The sequence below is a fragment of the Bacillus rossius genome, chromosome 1, assembly GCF_032445375.1.
Source record: "Bacillus rossius redtenbacheri isolate Brsri chromosome 1, Brsri_v3, whole genome shotgun sequence".
NCBI classification, from domain to species: Eukaryota; Metazoa; Arthropoda; class Insecta; order Phasmatodea; family Bacillidae; genus Bacillus; species Bacillus rossius.
In genome coordinates, this window is record NC_086330.1 from 271893381 (window position 1) to 271917812 (window position 24432).

General features: G+C 36.3%; 1 protein-coding gene across 2 annotated transcripts in view; it reads left to right on the top strand.

Moving 5' to 3' along the window:
- Positions 1–24432, top strand: part of LOC134527601 (FACT complex subunit spt16) — a 219764-nt gene that overhangs the window by 50315 nt on the left and 145017 nt on the right. For both annotated transcript variants that reach the window (XM_063360430.1, XM_063360432.1), the window contains exons 11-12: positions 7734–7932; positions 22350–22588. In XM_063360430.1, coding sequence (XP_063216500.1) covers positions 7734–7932; positions 22350–22588 — 438 coding nt within the window. The remainder of the gene's footprint in view (positions 1–7733; positions 7933–22349; positions 22589–24432) is intronic.

Below are 24432 nucleotides of genomic sequence, written 5' to 3' on the forward strand. Positions count from 1 at the left end.
ATTTTAAAGTTTTCTGCTCATTGCATGCATATAGGCCAAAATATAGGCAGTGTACAACATACAATCACTGTACCCAGAGATGATGTGTGTGGGTTAAAACTCGTGTGCTGCTTGCTCCCCTGATTTGAGTGCATTAAAGTTAATCTTAAGTTTTAGGCATTCCATTTTAATTGCCATAAATTTCTATGTTATACTAAATAAAGTTTTATCCTTTCAGCACTAGCAAAGAGTGATTTTCTCAGCACTAGAAAAAATGCTGAACTAGGCAGAAGAAAACTGTAAATCAGAGGTTGCACAGGATTTTTTTAATTTTAAGTAATGGGAACAGAATACATTGTAAAGGTAGTTTGTGATTTAGGAGTTAAAAATATTAATGTATATATAGGGTAGGGATGTACCGATTCGAATCCCGATTAACTGTAATCACCCGATAATAGAGAATCGGTAATTAATCTTAATCTGCGATATTTCAACGGATTATTTAGACAAAATTGTCAACATTTTCTTATTATATTTATCATAGTTATCTCTTAGCATTATAAGAAAAACATGCCAATGATGCTAATATATTCTTTCAACGGTAAATAGTAAAATCTTTTAAGTTTAATTCATGAAACACCGTTCGGACTGTAGGCCTACACACGCGCTGAAAGTTTCAGAAACTTCTTTGTCTAATAAATTAAATATACTCTTATTTTATTCAATTGACGATTTTCTTCTAGCATGTATGGCTAGTATTTCCATTATTGTTAGCTCCATGCATCAAACAACTGCTTTGAGTGCCATTTGTAATAAAATACAACACATAAAACAGTATAAAACAGAATAGTATTATTTGAACAGCATCATCACCAGATCTCCATTTTACGTTCAGGTTGCGCATGTCATGTGATGAACAAAAACAATTTGGCCAACTTATCTCACTTCACCGGAATTTCCGTTGTATATGTTAACCATTTCTATTATTTTTTATTATGATTGAAGTCTTTAATAATGGGAAAGTCTTCTTTACTTTTTATTTTTACCGTGTATTAACAACAAATATTTAACCAGGAATGAAAGTTCACGATTGTGATAGTTGGTGGTCGGTTGTAGGAATATTTCTGTTTGCGACCGAAATTAAATTTTCGAGTATTGGTAATGTCTGTGTTAGCGAAGACGACTTGGCGACTGTAGATTGTTTTATTGTTTAACTAATGCACGCCCATACATTACGTAAACGGAGTAACGAATTCTTTGATCAAATATTACAGTATATTTTGCTAAGTTTTCTATTTGTTGGCATTTACCAAAATAAATATTTGTTAAGAGCTGTTATACATTGCATTCACTATTTAATGTTGCATAATAATCATGGGTACGCATAGCGCAGTGCTGTGTGGAAATATGTTTTTTTTTAGGATTTGGGCCGGACGATAAATATGTAGTGTTTGAATATTGTTCTCAAAAAATTTCGCGTGGTGGCGTACATGGAAACAAAACTTCTTTCACTACAAGTAATGTGTGGAGCCTTACAAAGTCAATCAGCTTGTATTTCTTAACAAAAATCTAAAAGCTATTAACTATAGCTATTAATGTTACGTGCAATGCCTTAGCTAGCTTACCAAAATCTTAAATATTTATGTAGATAAAAATGATTTTGTCTGCATTCTATACATATGTAACTTATGTACACTTATGGTCCATGCCTCCATTACATAAGTTTTAATCACAATGTTCTCTTTGCTTTCTTTTTTAATTTATGTATGTAATAATCGGGCAAATATAATCAGTATCCTTAATCGGTTTGGAACATCAGCTGAATTGGAATTTTTTAGTGAATCGTTAATCGTAATCGGTAACTGGTTTTTCAATATCGGTACATTTTAATATAGGGTACAGTAAGTCCTCTATTTACGTCGTACCGATTTACGTCGTTTCGGATTAACGTCGCTAATGTTTGAGTACTCATGTTTCAATTTAATTTGTCGCCGATTCACAATAACGTCGTTTACAATGACCGTAAATCTTTATTTTAACCAAAACACCGTATATAATTCGTTTATAATTCTTTTTTTCCTTCGGTAGTTAATTTATGCTATGTAGCGTAAGCTACACGTTCACCGCCTTATCTTATCATACATCATGAGGGATGCTTCCTGCTCTCCGCTGCTCTCCGTGCGGTGATGCAATACTACCAGCCCGCCCGCTCGGCCACCCACGTATCTCGCACGTAGAAGTGTTATCTGCTTCCCGCAACGACACAGCATTTTCTCCTACCCCTTTTCGTCCAACTCCTTGGCACTTCAGTAGGATTGTAAAAGTAACTAAAAAAAGTGTACCCGTATGTATTCGTTACTATAACAATAATTAGTACTCGTTACTTTCGTATCGTTACTCGTTACTTCTGATACCGCATAACATGCTATGTTATGTAACAGCAACGAATCGAGTCGTATTTCGTACGCGTACAGTATGACGTCGCGTAAATAATAATAAATCGAATATAAACAATTAAAAGTATTTGATAATTAACAGCTTTTGTTAACCAAGATACAATAAAATCTCATTAGAGCAGCTTTATTATAATATCTCTTTTAAGATAAGAAAAAAAAACGTGAAAATACGTGATAATAAAAAACAAAAACATACATATTTATAATTTGTAAAAAATACTTTCTTACGTTGTTTCTGTTCCAATCTCAAACTTTGTCTACACACACAATACCTTTAATAAACAGTAAAAAAACTTGGACGACGAATTTCCAAATTATACTTTTCTTAATAAACAAACATCGTTCTTTGTAACGAATAAGCGCGCGCATGCGTAAAACATACGAAAAATGCGAGTAACGAAATGCATTCGTGTGTAACGTTTCGTTACTCGTTACTAGATGCAGCACCCGTTACTCAGTAACGAATACATACGGTTTGCTACAGCTCTACACTTCAGTCGCTATGATATCATTGAGTTGGCCGGAGTTTTAAACGTGCCGTTGTTAACTTTATCGTGATTAAATGCGTTTGTAGTAGGCCTACAGTATCAGCTCACTGCAATTTATGATTTTTTCTTCATAAGATGTCTTCCAAACGACTATATATCTGTTTTTATATTTCAATCAATAAAGGTAATAAAGCAGCTGGTTAAATAACCATTCTATAAAGCTGAGAAGTACTAGTTGGACTTGTTTCCCACGCTGTCGGTTGTCATTTGCTGATAAAATTGCCCGTTGTCACGTCTGTATGCCAGCGCTTCCGGCCGACCTTGGGCCGTGGCCGGCCGGTGGCATGAAACATGGCTTATTTTGCGTCGTTTCTATTTACGTCGCGGTTTTCAGGAACGTAACCCCGACGTAAACCGAGGACTTACTGTATGTGAAATCAAAGTTGTACGGTATTATGTTTAGCTTGCCTCGCAGTTCCAGGCTGAACTAGGATCTTTGTGGACTGTTTTTGTAAATAAAATTGTCAACTTTTATGTACATTTTCATGCTTGCTTTACACATTGTATAGTCAGGGTGTCTACCGACCGGGAAAAACGGGAAAAACGGGAATTGTACAGGAATTATACTGCCCGGGAAAAATACGGGGATTGTGCGGGAATTTATCCCGATGTCCGGGAACTTTTGACTTTTACCCGCCCGTCAACAACATTTATATATTAATATTAAAAAGGGAAGATTTTACTGCAACACAATCGTGAATCGTGTGATTATTGCTTCTCTACAATATGCTGGTGCTTTATTGCAGAGTGCTGAATGCAGACGATGGGATCAACCAACACAAGTTGCCGCGTAATCGTGATAACCACTTGCGTAAGACGCGTGGACTCACCCAGTTTTTTTTTACTGTGGTCGTTCATTAATGGTCGTTCCCGCTCATGCTTAAATTTTCATCCAGTTTATTTTTGCGTGTTGTATAGTGTGGTTATTGTTAAAGTTTGTCCGGTTGTTAAGTAATACTAATAGTACTGCATCTTTGTGTGTGTGCAGAAGTTATTTATGATAAATCTTTTTATTAAAATTTGTTTTTCGTTTCGTGAACATCGGAAGAAAGTAGACAACATACCTGCAAAATTATATCGTATTTGCCGGCGTGTAATGCAAGAATTTTATGCTGATTTCAGTGGTCACGAATCAAAAATCATATTATATGCCGTGTCATATTATTTTTGTATACAAGCGACCATTATCACGTGTGTATAAAAATTAAGCGCGTAAGACAAAGTTAATTGCGCCGGCCGGCGACAGCTGCAAGCCAGTCTTGCTCTGTGTGAGTATACATCCACCCCTCGAAGTAACGCTGCTTGATTAGCGCCAATTAATTAGGGCTCTTTTTGAAGTATCGTTCTTTTTCGTCCACAAATTTTTTTTATTTACACGCGCGCATAATGGCAACGGCACTCTTGTATCAAACACAATGCAACATAATAAATCTCGACACTTGTACAATTTTAATAAAAGAACGAATTAAAAAAAACGTTAGTTTTCACTTTTCCGTAATAGTTATTCAATTTTTTGATGCCTGTTTTCTTATGTCTAGTTAAAAGTTTTACAAGCAATAAAATTACGTTAATATATCCGTGGAGCGTGTTTATACAGCAATGTTTATGCTACTCCTTCCATCTGGTGAGAAAGGTCAGAAGCTTTCGAGGTATGTTAATCTCATGCATGCCAGGTTGCGCTAGTTGAAGTTGACAGCGCATTACGTTTCCAGAAAAAAAACTTTTTGACGTGACAAAGTCTAATAAATCGATGAACGCCGGCTGCACGCACGAGTGTCCCGTTACGCACATTGTTCCGTTACGCTGTGTCATTACGCTCATTGTACGCTTGCGCCGCATCTATCTCTCTTCCACTCGACTGTTTATAAAGTGATGTGAAATGTTATTATTCCTTTATTATTAAAATAAAAATGATTTAATTTTATTCATAAAAGTATGCAATCATTTCATCAATGTTTTGTTATGACGTTGTCACGTTAAACTATCGTCCGTAAACCGACTTTACAGACAACCAATTTTTAAACGGGATAAATGTGGAGTATGGTACAGTAAACATACATATTTCAAAGGCGGGAAGACCAATTATTTTGTTTAACATGCACTCTTATGTTAAAAACGTATTTGATTAGCGTTGTTTTGATTAGTGCTCCATTTTTCTTTGGATGGATTACCGTGTTACTTCGAGGGGCGGGTGTACTTTACTCTGTTGGACAGGAACTTGGTTGGCAAAATTGGCATTTGGCAAGTGGCATATCGCGCGCAAGGTCATGCGAGTTTTATTTATTTGTTTATTTATTTTCATCCATTTGAACATACAGACATTTGTACAAATGGTATAGGACACGTCAACAAATATAAGTTAATACACAAACAGTTTTAAGTTAAATATACCAAAAATACAGACATGGGAAACAAAAATAATAAAAACAAAACTGGTACAGGTATATATACAGCCTCTAAAGATAAAAGTTAAAAATTTGACAGTTGCCATGTGGCAAAGTTTGGCTGCAGTGCAAAGTAACCTAGAATGATCTAAATTTTATCAACATAAATGTAGGCCTAACTTTTCTGTGACAAATTTTCTTGAAATCCAAGTTTTTGTTAAAAAAAAATTTTTGTGGACTTTTTTTGTACAATTATTTTTAACATTGCTATTATCCTAATTAGTGATAGTGTAAGCTGTAAATGTACATGAAATTTTTTATTAGTGTACAGGAATGTACGGGAATTGTACAGGAATTCTGTGACTCAACATGAGTAGACACCCTGATAGTTAGTTGACCTGAATGAATATTAAAATTTATGAATACGAATAATAAACTATTTGAATCTGATTAAACCTTGAATACTAACATTTTGAAATAACAAATATTCGTTTGCTTATGAATATTTTACAGAGAATACCTTGTGAGTTTATCGTATACCAATGTTCACTGCTGAAGTTAAGTTATTTCGTTATGTGTGATAAAAAAAAACATTTTTAGGTTTTTAATAGGACTTCATAATCAAATATATTGTCAATAAATGATGTTTTAAACATGCAACATTAAAATTTTTTTTTTTTCGCTACTGATTCTTTAAACAGTAACTGAAAAAAAGGTGTGAACAATTTAAAACATGACATATTTGTCATTTCAGACTTGAAAACCAACTACGTATTTTTTGTATTCTTTTCATAACTTGCCTCAAAAGTGGGGATAAAATAATTAACCATTAACAACCTTGGACTACAACACCACAAAATCAGGGACACACCATTGAGATGTGCATTAAAATAAATAAACATAGTTTCAAACAGCATATAAATTGATAGTCACAATCAATTTAACACCGTGTGATTCAGTAGCAGCTTACTTCTTACTTGCTGTATATATCGTTGATGAAACAGAGGTTACTACTCATAAAAAAAATATATATACCATATATATATATATAATGTAAATAATGGTTTAAGATTCCACATGAAATTAGCAGAAATTGTTTTTCTAATATTGCGGAACTAAAATAAAAATGACCTGGCTGCCGTTAAAAACAAATACCTTTTCGTGAATGACTAGGGTTTAAATATGTAAATATGAGCTCATTTAAACACTAATTTGGGAATACAGTGTTTAATTAAAATTCATGTTTTTCGTAAAAAAGATTGCAATGAATTTTTTGGTATTCTGCAGTTTGCGAAAATTTTCTGGATCAATATGTGGCGTAGCAGGTTTTGGAAAAATAAGGCAAATAGGATCTGAAATAAGAGGTTGGTTAGTTAGGTTAGGTTATAGTTAGGTAGCTGCATAATTAAAAAAATTGATTTCTTAATTTAAATATTTAAACAAATATATTCCATATAATTACTGTAATTGACTTAACCTAACCAACTTTTCAATTTTTCTATTATTAGTCTTATTTTACAGAAGTTGTTGTACAATGTGAAAAAGAAAATTTAGTGTGTTTTTAGTTCTCATTCTTACTATTAAAAATAAATATTCGTATTCACAAATAATTTGGTATTCATATTCGATTCAAACTAAAAAATTGATATTCGCACAGGCCTATTATTTTGATTGGTGCTCCAGAAGAAGAGTTAATGCTTATGGTGTTAGAATGCATTTTTATCTAATTAGTTTTTCTTTGTTTCATATCCGTGGGGTGGCATACCATATTATGAACATTTATTAATGGTTTCCATAATGTTGCCAGTAAAAATCTGGAATAGTCAGGAATTAAATAGTTAGGTAATTCGGCTGTTAGTCATGAATGTTATAAACATTTTCTATTGCACAACATTGTTTCCTTACAATTTTTTTTAAAATTTGAATTTAGAAGGAGGAGTCACTCACTGCCTTGAAGTTATTAAAACCAATCAAGTTTATTAAATTTTTCAACACTTTCTTTCATGTCTGTTTGCTCTATAGCTGTGATCGCTACGCATCACTCTCATGCTGAAGGTCATGAATTTGATCTCAATCACATGGCATGGCTCATTTCCTTGAACTGATAGAGAGGGGCCCACTATAATTTTGGAGGTCCCAATGTCTTAAAGAAACTCTATCAAATGTAGTGTAATACCTGATTCTTTATTTCAGGTTCAATTTGATTTTTGAATATCTAGCACAGCTTAAACAAGTCTAGAATTTTTCTATGTAGGTCGATAATAGTGGGGAAACTCAAAAGTCTAATTCTATTGTGAACCCTTATTTTGAATGTTCCACTGCCGGTCAGCATGTGTTACATTGCGTGCATGCATGACCATGTGTAGATCGCAAGTACGAGACCATCATATTGCCTGTGTTCGGCATCTCTGTGCCATTCCACATCGCCACCATCAAGAACATCTCGCAGTCGGTGGAAGGAGACTACACCTACCTCAGGATCAACTTCTTCCACCCTGGCGCCACGATGGGCCGCAATGAGGGTGGCGCCTACCCCAACCCTGACGCCACTTTCGTCAAGGAAGTGTGAGTGTGTGCTGCGTTGCCGCGAGTGCAAACCTACATTTATTTGTTCTGCTGGTTAAATTATGGAAGTTAGATATTAGGAGGCTGTTATGTGCAATCTTTGTTATGTTAATACAGTAAATCTCGCTTAAGACGTTCCCGCGTAAAAGGTTTTTCCGTTTATAATGTTTAAATAAATATTCCTTTCATCACTTCCATGTATCCCTATGTTAATTTTTCCCATTTAAAACGATTACATTTATAGGTGCTTCCCACAGATAATGTTCATCCTTTAAGGAATAAAATAATGTAATAAAAGGTTTATTTTCACATTCTTAAACTATATTTATTGTTTAGCTTTTAAACAATAGTTGCAAAACAATAAAAAACATGACTGACAAAACCTTTGCAGCACGCTGTTACAATATATTTTTTGACCAATCATCTGCTTGCATTCGTATCATTTGTGAGGCTGTTCCATATTTACACCATTTACCACCTGGATATTTAAACACATGTATTGACAAAGAATTTTACTGATAATATTTAATATTTATAAACTTTGTAATATTCTTGAAGAAAAATTAAAGAATGCTGCAAAAAAATAACTGCAGAGGTTAACACCGGTAGCAAGAATGCTAACTGTGCTGAAGTTAGCTCTATCACCTGTATTTATTTGGATGCCCAGGTGTGTCATTGTACAGATGGCTTAGGACAACAACAGCCTAAGTTTTTTTTTACATCAAAAAGCGAAACGATGCTGATAGACCTGATGCATAAGAGCCTTCCTACAGGTGTCCACTATCAATAAAAAAATTTATTTGGAGAGGCAAACACTATACATATAGGACCAGGGTGCCTGAGGGCCTCCAATGTGTGTTTTTTATGCTAACTTAAAAGGGAATTCATAATTTTGAATAATTACTTAGGTAAGTCCTTAATAAACAATTCAAGTTTGATGCAAGGCTTTTTCCAAACAACAAATATTTGTGGTAATGGAATCCCCTCAAACGGCCCATTTGTAAAAGAGAAACCGGAACAAATAGTGCATAACTTAAGTATGTCATTTTAGTAATTTTTTTTATGTGGCAACTGATCTGAACTATTTACTTTTTAAGAAATTTTTCCTGTTGATAAGTTTCTATCATCCAGTCCCTTGAAAAAGTCTTAATATTGTTTTACTGTAATTGAATTCAAAATGAGAAAGAAACCCATGAGATATTGAATTTAAATGTTACCTAATTCCTTGTGGGGTGGTGCTAACATCTTTATGATGGCATTTACAATTCTTCCTAGCTAGTTTCTTTTAAACTATTAAACAAACTTAAAACCTTAGGCTTAAATTTGTTTTTAGAATGTGCCTCGAATCCACCCCTCGAATCTGAATACAGGTTTCAAGAGTCAAAAATAAAATAATGTACCATAAATAAAAATTTTTACAAAGATAAAATGCTTTTTCATAGCTATATTAAAATTTTCATTCTTTTTTCAACTTTTCAGCGAAAACTAACCTACTTTATGTAAACAAATACCGTAATCAAAGAAAGTAAACATCAATTATGTTTCGTCATGCAAGTGTCTCGCTTTACACAGCATGATGGGTAGTGTATCGTTTTGTTGACAATATGGCCCCGCGAGCGTGTGTTATACGTGATGGCTATGCAGTTAGTCGGTAACTTTTTTATGCTTGCAGTAAAAGGATATACGATGTAATGTATTTGTTAATTGAAGTTTTCTGTGTAAAAGATTACTGATAAAAAGTATCAAGTGTTCCTGTAAGATTTAGAAGTATTTTCTGGACGTGTGTTTACAAAAACTGTATTTTCAACGTATTTATATAGTTTTTTTTAGCATTGGGTATTTGCATGTGAAGTTTTAATATTTCAAAAAGCTGTGTTAGACGTATTCAGCACACCTATAGCAGGTATTTTCCAATGTTTTATCAGTGTTAAAAATGCCAGGAAAGGGTCCTTTTCAAAACAATTTGTTGGATGAAGAGGAATGGAAATTGTGGCTAAGAGCTGGTAAGGATACATTTTCGGCTTTTTGTACTCTATGCAAAAAATATGTGAATGTTTCTCACTCTGGAGTTAACGCAATTAAATGCCACGAAAAAGGAAAAAAAAACATTGTGAGTTTCTTAATGTTCACAAGTCGGGCAGGCAGCAAATGCTCTCGTTTTGTACAATGGTACCTGCGACCCTGGTTAGGCCCACCACTAGTTCATCAGAGCCTGGGCCCAGCATGCCAAGTTATGATTCATCTCAGCCAGCACCTAGCACCAGTTCACAGCTTACATCTTGTAGTACTATCCCAGGAGAGAGATATCAAGAACAAAAGCTCTCCACTTTTCTTGTAAGTGATAGTTCAACAAAAGCACATAAAGTGTGGGCTGTTCATTACGTCTGCACACATGCTTCAACCCGCTCGGGAACAGCTGCAGTGAAACTTTTTCCACTTATGTTTCCCGATAGTACTATAGCTTCAAAAATGAAATTACAAAAAGATAAAGTAGCATATAGTGTCACGTATGGCCTTGGGCCTTATTTTGCTTCATTATTGTCTGATAGTAGAGATGTGCGAGAAGTCCTTTTCAAAAACCGAGACGAGATCGAGACACAAATACTAAAATTCTCGAGAACCGAGACGAGATCGAGAATACAGTTGTTTTTTTCTTATTTCAAAATTGCAATTTGGTGTCAGTGAAGTTTTCCTCAACGAGATTTTAGATGCAATAAATTGGGCCCACCCTACTCTTTCCTCTTGAGTTCTTTGTAATTCTTGATGTGCAAATATCAACAGTTTTACATGCATAAGCTATTTAATGAAAGAAATGAAAGGACTACATATATGCTATAAAATATACATTTACAAAAATGAATCCACAAAAATAAATAGTCCTGCACTGTAGTCACATGATCATTTCAATAGCCTATTATTGAAAACAGTCAACTTTATTTGGTAGGTCACATTTATAATCTGCTGTTTAAAAAGACAAGCTGCTCTATATTTTCGGCCAACAGATTCTCTCTTCTGGATGTAACAGTGTTACCAGCACTGCTGAAAAGCCTTTCGCTTTCCACCTGCGTGGCTGGTATGGCTAAATATTTTCTTGCGACTCTGGCAAGCGCAGGGAAACGTGACTGGTTCTGCTGCCACCACATAAGAGGGTCACTTGATCGGGGGATAACATTTTCACCAAGATAAATGGTAAGTTCATTTTCAACTCTTGGTGACTTTACTGAGGAACAGCTTGATTTCTTCAGATGTTCAAAAGTATTCCACAGAGAACAGCTGGCTTCAACTGTATCTGATGGATTTTCTTCTGGAACAGATGCTGTTTTTTTATCAACAACCACTTTGAGATCTGAAGTAATACGCTGCACACAAATAAGATTTTCGTGATCTTGCAGCAAAATGTTTTTGAAGCGTGGGTCAAGTACCATTGCAATCATGTCTTCTTTTACTGTTGTGTACAACGGAAACCTAGATTTAATACTTTTCTGAAGAGAAATAGCAAATGCAATTCCAGGGTTACTTTGTTCTTCAACATAGTTAGAAAGTGTTGCCTCAATGCCATACAGCAAAGGTATTTTGGAAGAGATAGTGGGAAATTTAGAATAACACAGCTCTCTTGTGGCTTGTTCTATTGGCTGTAACACACTTACTACATTAGCAGCAAGTTTCCACTCACTCAATGTAAAATTTTCTACTGCCATTGAATCTCCTAGATCTGCAGATAAGGGTACCTGCTGCTCAACAAGGCGGGAGAGCATTGTAAACTCACTGTTCCATCTTGTCGGCACCATTGGTAACAGCTCGTGTACAGGTTTGCTCAACTTTAGCTGCAGAGCATGAAGCCTTTCTCGAGCAATATTGCTGTGGCGATAATGTCCCACGATTGCCCGGCCTTTTGCTAGAAGGTCTGCAACATTGTGTTCACTTTTAGCATCTTGAACTGCCAACTGTAGTGTGTGGGCAAAACACCGTGTGTGAATCCATGATGTTTTGTTTATGGCAGCTGTGAAATTCTTAGCATTATCTGTAACTATGTACAATGGAATTGAATTGGTGGGAAAATTCCATTCCTCTATAGCTGCTGTCAACTTCTCTTGGATTGCCAGAGCAGTGTGCGAACCTGAAAAGTGGTAATTTCCAAGGACATGATATTTCAACTCAAAGTCTTTTGTCAAATAGTGACTTGTGAGAGAAATAAAACTGTCCTGCCTTGCGGATGACCACATGTCAGTAGTAAATGAAACAGACTGAAGTCCATCATCAACATCTGTCTTTATTTCTTCTGCAAGTTTGGCTTTTTCTTCACGGTAAATTTTTGGTACAATAGACCTGGAAAATGTAGTGCGAGATGGTACTTCATAACCTGGTTCTAGTTCATTGAGCAGTCCTTTAAATCCGTGATCCTCTACAATGCTGTATGGCTGAAAATCACATGCCATCATTACACCAATTTTCCTGTCAATTATGGTTTTTCTAGCTTCGCTAACTTTTTGTTTCTTTGTGACACAGTCTTGAATTGATAACTGTCTATAAGAATTTTCTTTTTGTTTTGTAGCTTTTTCCTTTGTTAAATCCAAATAATTCTTTTCGGCGGCTGGATAAAGTTTCACGTGTCGTAAGAGACCACTTGTTGAACCAGTAGGCGTCTGAATACGTTTTTTGCACACTTTGCACTCACCCTCACCCTTTCGTTTTTCATAAAATTTCCAAATGTGCGACAATTTACGGTCTTGAACATTTCCAGAACTATCAGCCATTCTAATAATTACATGTATTAGCGCTGAAAATAATAATAAAAAAACTGGCACGATCTTTTATTTCCCGGTAATTTAAACTAAACTTAACCCCAAAAAGAAAATAAACAAAGTATTGAGCTCTTTCCATAGATTACGGGACACACAAACAGTGAGTGTTCACTTCTTGCCGTATCCGTGCCGCCGTTGCTAGCGATCCAAGCGACGTTCTTTCAAAATATGATATATTTTTAAAGTGCGACATGTATTGGTGTTCGTTTGTATTGTGAAACGTCACTGTTTCGAAAAAAATTTACGTGAACGTGGAAAATAAACAATAGAACATACACTGTTTTATGTCGGCATGTGGTGACTAATTCAAGTTTTTATTTTAAGTACCTAGTAGCTCTTTTTTTACGTGTAAGTAAAAACTTCGTTTTATTTAAATGCATAAGTAGACAATCAGAGCTAAGCAATACAAATTCTCGAAATTCTCGGAAATTCTAAAATGTTCTCGAGACGAAATCGAGAATATTTTGATCTCGATAATTTCTCGATATTAACGAGACTCGCACGTCTCTATCTGATAGTGTACAGAAAAGCCCTTTTTTTGCACCATCTATTGATGAAAGTCTGAATGATATTTGCCAAAAACAGCAAATGGACATTGTTGTTAAATATTGGGATGCAGAAAACAGTATATCATGTACTCCATACCTAACATCTGCTTTTCTTGAGCGCTGTACGGCTGTTGATTTGCTTGAAAAAGTGCTAGTGTGTGTTGGTGAAGCCAAACTTTCCCTAGACTGTTTAATTCAACTATCTACTGATGGACCGAATGTTAATCTAAAGTTGATTTCAGATCTCAAAAGTTATATGAAGAGTGCTTGATACTGAAAAGGAACCTTTGAATATTGGTACTTGTTCATTGCACATAGTTAATGGTGCCTACAAAACGGCACATACAAAGGTTGGTTGGCAACTTAATCAGTTTCTTAGAGCATTGTATCAACTTTTTAAGAATTATCCATCTCGGCGTGCTGTTTATTCTCAGATTACTAGTTCCAGAGTATTTCCAAAAAAGTTTAGTGCTGTGCGGTGGACTGAAAACTCATCTGTAATCAAGAGATGCCTGGAAATGATTCCATTTCTGAAAAAATACCTAACAGACAAAGAGCTGGAGAAAAACCCTCCCAACACCCAGAACCTTGACATTGTGAAAAAAATTTTGTTAGAAGATTCAGTTTTGGAAGCTAAACTGCATTTTTCTGCTATGATTGCAGAAGAGCTGGAAGAATTTCTGACAAATTTCCAGAGAAATTATCCTCTTCCTTTCATTCACCAAGAGTTATTTCTTTTGATGAAAAACATAGGGAGAAAGGTTTTCAAGCAAAGTGTGATGGATAAAATTTCAAACGCTTCTCAGTTGAAGAATATGGATATCAAGAATGAAAATATCTTACGAAATACTGATTCCATAGAGATAGGTTTTGGTGCCACCTTCAGTCTCAAAAAGGCAAAGGAGCTTGACTCCCTGCAATTTAACACTGACTGCAGGAAATTTCTGTTTTCATTGTATGCCAAACTTGATGAAAATAGTCCTCTGAGAAAGAGGATTGTATTGGGCTCAATCTTCAAGAGAAATCTCTTGTAGCGCAAAGACTGGTTCATGTGTTCATGATCATATCTTTTCACTTCCAGGTGAGTATTTTAACTTTGGACTAATTTGTTTTGGGCTATGGTGGGAGTACTTACAATTCAGATTGTGTTATATTGCAGTACAATTACCTAATATGTTTTACTTAACTATTTTGATTATTGATTCATTTGGTTTTTCAGAGGGCATTTCTTCTCTTGCGCATCAGATTACAAAAAATGATTTTGGAATTTCGCAATACCTCAGCAAAACGGAAGGAAGACCTAAGAAGGAAACAACGAACAGGATGAGGTGTTAAATGCAAGAAAAAGAGCTGCACATCAAATCAAATTACTCGAAATGAAAAAGGAAAAATTGCTTGAAGAGAAAAAAGGAGAATTATTAGAAATAGAGAATTAATTGAAAAAACTCAAGAAAAGTGTATAAACTGTTTTTAGTGTTGGTAAATAGCCTAATATAGAATATTTAGGTTAGATGATATTGCATAACCTTGAAAAAAAATTTTTATGTACTCTTTTTCTAATGCATAATATATATTAAAATTTTCTGTAATAAAATTTTTTAAAAAGGTCCCAAAAAGTCACTGATTTTTGCTTTTGGGACTTGGTAGACACCCTGTAATTGTTAATGATTCTACAGTATTTTAAATGTTGCTAACCTATACCAACCAACCCAATTCACAATATCACTTTATTTTATATACATATACCTAATTTCACCATTTGATAAAATGATAAACTTTTTGAAGTATCACAATGCCATCTTGCAGAATGATTTGAATGAAAACATGCCAAAAAAAATATTTCAAGGTTTTCTCCCCCCCCCCCCACCCCCCCTCCCTCTTCACCTAATTACACAAGAATTTCTAATTTTTTTTACAAAATAAAAAGTTTTGGGTTCCAGAAACTATTTCAAAAATTTACGTAAGATCATCTCCATAACTTCCTTAAATTCCACCAAAAAATCGAAATAACTTACTGTTGAATCATTAAAACATACCACAGTTTATGCATACGTGTATGATGAACAGATGTTAGAAAATAAACGAGATTGTTTTTTGTAAAACCAGAGTCGTCTTGTGATGACGTCTCTTATCCCTGATCGTGTTCACAGCCGTTGATTTATAAAGCCAAATACTCTAAACAGGACACAACTGTGTGTAAAAATTGTTTTCTGATATTCACGTGACGATTGTTGGCCGTGCAACAACGTTTACTATTACATTTGTTTTTAGCCCATATTTCTTAATGGACGACCAGAGGTACCCGCCCTCTGACGTCACGGCGTCACGTGATACACTTGGAGAGGGGATGAACTGTGGGAAACAAAACAGTTGCTATCTATTGTTGTATATGGCTGCAACCTAGAAAGGCGCATCAAGTGATGGTTATTCGTTAAATTGTTTAATAACGGTGCAGTATTGTTCTGTTCCTCTTTGTAGGAGCTCAAGTTAAACGCCTGGAATAGCATTCCACGGCTTTCGAAAAAATCCAGAACGTTTAAAATTATGGGAAATAAAAGTTCGCAGGGACGATCGAAAATGTCCAGTCTCAGCGCACATGCGTTTCTGTTGAAAATATTTCGTCGCTGCAGATTATAGAAAAGTAGAATGCGGCGGTAATTTTTAAAGAAGACTGCCTTGCCTAGCGTTTTTACTTTCACGTCTCCAAGGAAATTGAAACCCCCACGCAGAAAGCTTCATTATATATCTAATGTAAGTAGGCCGTAAACATGATTACGCTCGCATTCCCGAGAACTATTCAATAATGAAAGATATTACCTATTTAAATATTTTTGTACGGGAAATTAAGGAAAGTAAAGCACTATAAATCACGAATTTGTACGGGTAGCATAAACCTAAAGGCCTGTACATACTGCTTATTAGTTAATTTAAATAGTTATGTACTAAGACATAAAAAACGTTAAGAAGTTTATTATTTTTTTTCAAACATAACCTACAATCCGTAATCAGCACAAAAACACCCTAAATTATTACGATTTACATATCACACCTACATGGCCTAGGTTTTAACGCAATAATGAAAGGTTATGTAATTTTTTAAATATGAGTTTTTGTGAACTCATTAAAAAATTCGTTATTATACCACAGAGTTAACATGACTTGAACAAAAAAAACTTAATGGAGATTCAAGTTCTTATCACATTTTAATATGGGGTGGGGAGTTGTCAAGCCACTATTAAACCGTTTTTGGGCGTCATTCTATATACTTTAGAAACACAAAATATATTTATATCCACATTATAATAGGCTATATGCAAACAGATTTTCTGGGTTATGCAATGAAGATTAATCTTGTGATAAATACTTTTTAGTTTCGAATCATGAGCTGTCAATCAACACGAAAACTGCAACTTTTCTATACAAACCGTAAATAATAATTACGTACCCTGCTTTACACGCACAGTATGCGTGAGTAACTTCAAAACCTTTAGGTTTCTCCTCCATGAAAATAGAGAAACTGGGCATTTTCATTTTTTCTTTGACGTGGATAGCAGTATGCTTTCACAAACACATCTTTCCCACATGTCGCAGTCCACTCATCTTTGTAGTATGAAGAAGCAAATAAACTATACTCTTCTTTAGAAAGTCTCTTACTACCTAAATCCCCGACAAACCTAAAACCAGAGCTAATATTAAAGGAATTCAAATTATATAAAGATTTTGTTCATGAAAACTCTCTCAACGTAGCTTCTTCCATGATCAACTGCTGTTTGTTTACCAACTGTTTCCCATAGTTGACAGTGGCGCTTCCGCTGGCGGTTACTTGAACTACTTAGCTCCGCCCCATTTCAAGTCGTCCATTATTGACTGTGGTGTGATAAGTTAATCACTTGTGATGAGTGCACCAAAGAAACAAAAGACTTACAACTTAAATGCAGGAAGGGAGCATGACTTTTTTGTCACCAAAACAAATTGCAAATGCATTTGTTTACTGTGCAAAGTAAATATTGCATTCATGAAAAAGAGTAATGTAGAAAGACATTTTGAAACAGTACATTCAAACATAAATAAAGAGTTTCTCCCAAACTCAGAACTGAGGCGAGAGAAAATTAAGAAACTGAAAAATATGTTGTCATTACAACAACACATGTTTACGAAAGTGACAGATAAGGCCACAGCAGCCACAAGTGCTTATCGCATTTCTTATGTGTTGGCAAAACATAAGAAGCTATTTGAAGATGGGGAGTTAATTAAAGAAGCATTTCTTGAAGCTGGTGATGATCTGTTTGAAAATTTCAAAAACAAACCTGAAATAATGGCAGCTCTTCAGTCCCTGCAACTTTCAGCTTGAACTGTCACAAGAAGAGTTGAAAATATGGCAAGTGATGTTATATCTCAAATAAATATAGATTTGGATGCATGCTGCTACTTCTCTCTCCAGCTGGATGAGTCAAATGATGCAACTGGCATTGCTCAGTTGCCAATATTTGCCCGACTTGTATTTAATGACTTTTCAGTCAAAGAAGAATTGTTGAAACTGATTCATTTGAAAGGCCATACTAGAGGTGAAGATATATTTTTTTTTTGCTGTGAAGCAGTTTCTTATATCTGACAGAACTCCAATTCACAAGCTTGTGAGCATTACCACTGATGGAGCGCCTGCCCTTATTGGTTAAAATAATGGCTTCTTGGCTCAGTGTCGAAGAGATGAAAGCTTTCCAAAATTTTTGTCATATCGTTGCATAATACATCAGCAATCTCTGTGTGGAATGTTCTTGAACATGAATGAAACCATGAAAGTAGTTGTGCAGATTGTTAACAAAATACGGGCCCATCCTCTCAAAGACGACTCTTCAACGATTTGCTGGATGAATTACAACTGCAGTATGGAGAGCTACTTCTGCATTGTAGGTGCATTGGCTGAGTAAGAGCAAAGTTCTTCAATGATTCATTCAACTGCTACCTGCCATTACAGCATTTTTGAAAGAACAGGAACACTCCATGGCAAATCTTCTTGAGGATGCAAGGTGGCTTCATAATTTAGCTTTCTTAGTTGATCTCACAGAAAAACTCAATGATTTGCACATTAAACATCAAGGGAAAGATAGGGAAATGGTTCAAATGATATCTGAAGTACATAGATTCTTTCATTGAAAAACTTAAATTTTGGGAGAAAAGCCTAAGAAGAGGTGATTTAAGGCACTTACCTACCCTGAAAGCTCAAGTATAAGCATTGGAGACCCCATGTTTAAGAGAACGTGTAAAACTTTTGTCTCATTTGAAAAAAAATTTTGACTCTAGATTTTCAGAATTCAAAAAGTTATCTCTGATATCCCAGTTTGTCTCTTTTCCATGGGCAAACCTGAATCTTGAGGATTGTACTTCCTCAATGGAGACGACGTTCAACATTGATAAAATAGCTACAGAACTCAAAATTATTACATTGAATAATTACTTGCGTGTGAAGAAAAATGTTGCAGAACCAAAGACCTATTGCTATTGGCAAGTCATTCCTCAAGAGAAGTATCCAGTGCTCACTGATGTTGCACTTCGAGTGAGAGCTTGTTTGCTTCAACGTACCTATGCGAGTCTTCATTTTCCAATATGAACTTCATCAAAAATAAGTACAGGAGTAGGATAACTGATGAACATTTGGAATCATGCATTCGTCTCATTGTAACCAGCTATTCACCAAACATCAAAGCTATTGTTAAGGAAAGTTCCTGCCAAGTTTCCCACTAAGTGGACATATTTTTCAATGTTATTGTAATTTTTAGTGTTTCGTCTATAACTAACAGACCTCCTTAAATTCAATTATTTCTATAATTATTTTCTTTATGTACTGTAATCATAAAAAATAGGGTATTTTAAAACTACCAGGAAAAAGACTATTTTGGAAATGTGTGAAAGTAAACTTGTTTATGTATAATCGATAAAACAGAACAGTAGATCATTTCAACATGTGGCGACTTAACAGTAGATCACCTACATTTCCAGGTTGCCCACCCCTGGTCTAACCTATAAGATATATAAAACGTTTAGTGTAAACAAACGAGTTGATAGATGGCATCATATTATTTTTCAATTTCGTTCAGACATTTACCGGGAAACCAGGTTTTTTTCCATTTGAAAAAGGAAATTTGTGTGTAATGTTAAGTAATTAAAGAAATATATCTAAACTAAGTATTAATATAAAATGTGTTGCAGTTTTTACTATAAACAAAGCCATCCATTCTCCCCCCTCCCCTTCTCCCCCTCCTCTTCTCCCCCCTCCCCTTCTCCCCCCTCCGCTTCTCCCTCTAAATAACCATAAATAAGAAGATACAAGATGTACAAACACAGCACAAAGAGCAACTTATCACATTTGTGGCATTCAAAAATAAAATTGATAGGCCTCATAGTAAAAAATACTATGATTGAGGTGTATCGAAATATTTTTTTATTGAAGTTTGTTTCCGGTGTTACAGATCTATGACCTTCCGTGTGACGTTTTCAGAAATAGCATCGATCAACTCGCATAAACAGCTGTGTTCCACGCCAAACTTTATTTATGCCAAAATAATGTTGAGAAATTTTGGGAAAAACTTTAAAAACAACAGATAATGGCCCTTTTCCGCAAATTTTGCAATTTATGCATTTATATTCGTTTTATGAACTAAGTTTTCCACATAAGTACATGATATGTATTTAATTTACTTAATAAATATATGTATTAAAAAATAATGTTTTGGGAATTAGTGTTGGAATAAGTACAAAGGAAAAAATTAATAAGCCCAGTAAACTTAAGAGTTTGAAAGTGTTGAATTTTATTTAACATTACCTTTACTCCCAAATCTTTTTTCTCGAATCCTAAATCTTTCTAATACTGGAGATTAGGTGGGATTCGAGGATTCAACCGGCACATCTCTAGTTGTAAGGTTGCTTAATCTCATAGGTGCAAATTACAGATGTGTAGAATGCATGCCATATCAGTGCAATATGGTTTTATTTTTTATATATTGGGCACCCAGCCAGGCATCTACCTAATAACCTATTGGCATATAAAAAAAATGCTCCTGTAACTATTAAACTAATACAAATAAACATTGAGAGCAAAAGGGGCATTTTGAGTTCTTTCTTTAATGTACATACAGTCAAAGGTCTGTTATCCGCCTTTTTGACCAAGGCCATGCAGAATTAACGAATTTGCGGTATTATCGATCGAACATCAATACAGTTGTCTCTCTCCTTGGTTTCCACCTGAGGGTGGAGAGTCAGGTAGACGGCCCAGCCACAGGGCAGCTGGGTTGGTGGGAGGCTCGACTGACTGCTGTCATAGAGGCTCCTCAGGCAGAGGTTGGGCCTCACAATGGGCCTGGATGGGGGCGCAGCTGGTGCGTCTAGTCGGGTGACAGACCGTGCTATCGGGAAGGATGCGGTGATTACATCTACGATCTTCAAGTGGCAGGACTTTCTTCCTTAGTCCGTAGAGCTTCCCACTGATTTAATCCCCCCCGCCCCCTCCCCCACCCATTTACATTAGAGGATAAGGCCAGGCGAGTTAGGAGTACGTAGAGGGTTAAAAGTTAGCTGGTTGCTTAAGATGCCGGGCCGACCAGGCCTGCAGTGGTGTGGTGTACATTAGTGATCGTTCCTGACCGACCGACCTGTCCTAGGGCGTGACTGTTTTCCCAGCAGGCAAATTTTCCGGGGTTCTTCAGGACCTATGCAAGCGGGTTGTGGCAGCTATGATGGTGGATTCGCAGTGGGCTGGCTTCCTTGCAGTGTTGGGTACTCCAGCCACTGAGAAACCACCTACTGCTGTATCAGCTAGGAACAAGGCAGAGAGTGCATGGGGGCGAACTCAGGTCATCAAGCCATTTCCTATCCCTTCCCTCGGGTTTGGCAGGGCACCGGTAAAGAGCCTAGATGGAAGAGAGTCAGCTTAAAGTCAGTAATGAGAGAGATAAATTTCCCAATCGAACAGAGGTGAGTGTGGAGCTAGTGACGAGGGGTTTATTACAATTCATAATTCTCCACCCTCTCCCTGGCTGGTTGATATGGTAAATATAGTGTCAGTAGCGGCAGTGGCGTTTTGAGGTGATGTTGGGACATCCAAAAAGGCAGTGCAAAGCGTCTGGAAGCAACTGCTGGCGAAGGTGGCGCAGGCAGCAAGAGCAAATGAGGCTCAGTTGGGCTCGCTGCTAGTTACTAGGCATGGCCTTTTCATCCTGGCTGAAGGGGGGCATGCATAGGGTAAGTGTTTAGGAGGGATGTAGGGTTTCGGCAGAGATCGGTGAACTGCTCGGCTCGGCCCACCCCTCCTCCCGCGGTCCTGGAAGGGGGGGAAGGGGGCGAGCACCTGGCTGTATGGCAAATTGCCGACCTCCAGGCGCCGGCAAGGTCCCGTGCGCATGTAAGGTGTGGCGGCGGGGGATCTGACTGGAGCAGGCACGCGACGTAGTCTTAATGAGATTACCAAACAGTACAGTAATATTTAAAATTAATTGTAATGAGCTGCTGTGTAAAAAAGATATATGTAGTAAAGTGTTGGTCTTCTTCAAAAAGCCTTCAAAAAGTGCAATATATAACTTCGTCGAGAACAGTATTCGCAATTTAATTTGACTTTGGGGATATTTTAAACATTTGATTTGATACATATTATATTTGCTTCCCATAAAACCACTAGCACTATTCACACAGGCCTACCCGCTAGAAAACAGGAAATCTTGTACTGACATAAAAGCTAAAAGTAATGATAAACTTTGAACAAACTATAAATGTTGGCAGTGCAGCAACTCAACCTGTCAGCCAAGGTTTACAGCTGAAATCCACCCGGACAATCTGAACGCCAGAGGTTTGATTGGTTCTGATTTACAGAATGTACTGAACTAAATATCTTTTATTTTATTACTAAACTGTTACACATTGAAATAAAAACTAACATCAAGAATATAATTTGTTACGTGCAAATTTGGTTGAGACTACAATTATTTATAGTAATTTTAAAACTGACTGGGAATTAGTTGTCAATGAGGGAATCTTGATGGTGATCTTCTGTAACAGGCATGGGTTGGTGTGTGCGCAGGACGTATCGCAGTACCAACGTGAAGGAGCCAGGGGAGCTCTCTGCGCCATCGTCCAACCTCAACACGGCGTTCCGCCTCATCAAGGAGGTGCAGAAGAAGTTCAAGAACCGGGAGGCGGAGGAGCGCGAGAAGGAGGACTTGGTGAAGCAGGACACGCTGGTGCTATCGCAGAACAAGGGCAACCCCAAGCTGAAGGACCTGTACATTCGCCCCAACATCGTTACCAAACGCATGACGGGTGAGTCCTGTTGGGGGTCTCTCGTAGCTCCTTTGGGCCTCTGCGAGAAAGCCAGGTGATATTAGAGTTGCATACACATTCCGTGTTGAACTAATGTTTTAGAAACACTTGTTCATTGGACTCAATTCCAGATGGCCTGTGTTCGAATCCTAGTACAATTTTTTTTATTTTGGTTTCCCATGGTTTCTCAAAATCACTCTAGGCTGGGATGGTATCTTACTGTTAGTTTTTGTGGACGAGACAGTAAGTTTTAAGTAATAATAACAATTAAAAAAATACTAAGAGTTTGCAAAGCTTTCGAAAGTCAAAGACGAAGACAATTTTCTTTCACTTCATTATTGAACACATTATAAAAAATCTCAAAGATTGAAGTGAGTTTTTCTTGTAGCACATTTGTTGAAACCGGATTTAATGCTGTTGTAGAGGCCACAAATAACATTTCTGGTGTCGGGTAGCTGTGATTTTGTGGTTTTACCGGGAAGAGAAAAGTAAAGCCGGTAAAAATGGATTAGAACTGTCAGCACATTTTTCGGCTCTGAGACAGTTCAGTCTAGATAAGCAAGTTTAAATGTTTGACTTGTGTTCAGGAAGGCAAAAAAAAGTCTGCGCCTTTCACACAGGCATGCAGGTGTTGAAGGTGGTAAACAAACGTACTTAGCTTCATAAGGCACTTGACTCAACATCCAACTGTAAAGTTGGAATATGAGACACGGCAAGAATTGTTAAGTTCATGGCCCGTTATAGCAAATTATTCACAACCAGGTCCATCAAAACAACAATGGATTGAAGATACTTTCCAGTCGCCTTCTCATCATCCAAAAGCAAAACTCATTACAAAGAACATTGTTGAGTGGTTGGCCGATTCTATGCTGCCGTACAGTGTAGTAGAAAATAGACATTTCCAGAAACTCATGCAGTCATCTCAACCATTGTACAAAGTACCTTGCCGAACCACATTCTCTAGAAATGAAATTCCAAATTTGTTTCATTCTGTAAAATCGAAAATCTCTGAGTAACTTTCTCAAGTAATTGCCAAAGTTGAGACTATGTCATTTACTTGTGACCTATGGATAGGGCCAATGAAAAATGGTAAATAAAAAAGGCCCATTTCGATGAATAAAAAGAGTTATTTCGGTGCAAAATTTCGGTGAAAAAAAAAATTGTTTAGTTAGAAAAAATAACTATTTTGTCATTCTAATTTTATACACTTATATATGTTTGATGGAATTATTGTTTTATTTGGTCAAAATTTATCAAAAATATGTTTTAAAAGTACATGTACATCTAAAATTTAGCACGCTGCATTTGTAATTAAAATTCTCAAGATTACATACAAAAAGATAGGAAACTGATAAAAAACGTTAGTGGCTCAAGTCCATTTAGACTATCTCTGAAAATCAGCTATTATATATTTTCTGCAAACTAGTCCCCACCAAAACACTGTACTTATTCAACAGTACAGAGTATTGTTTTTTTTTATTTGTCTACGTTTTTCACCGCCTCAACTGCGTGTGCGGTATTTGTTTATGTATATGTTGGCACTCTTGACCGGCATTTATTTTCGTGCGTTGCCATGACAACTACGAAAATAAACAGTCGCCTCGGTTAGGACGCCCAGATACAACAATTAGCATTTTGAAAGTTATGATTTGATTGGTTAATATGGAAGTGATGCTGTTTTCTGGACTGCGTTTGGCCGATTCAGAGAAAGGAACAAAGAGTGAGTTAAGGCCTATTGACGATGGCGTCACCAGACGCATTTGTGGTCGGCAAAATAATGTGATTTTTGTCGTTTTATGGCCTTCTACGTCTCGTAAGAACGTGTGCGACGACGGAGACTGAGT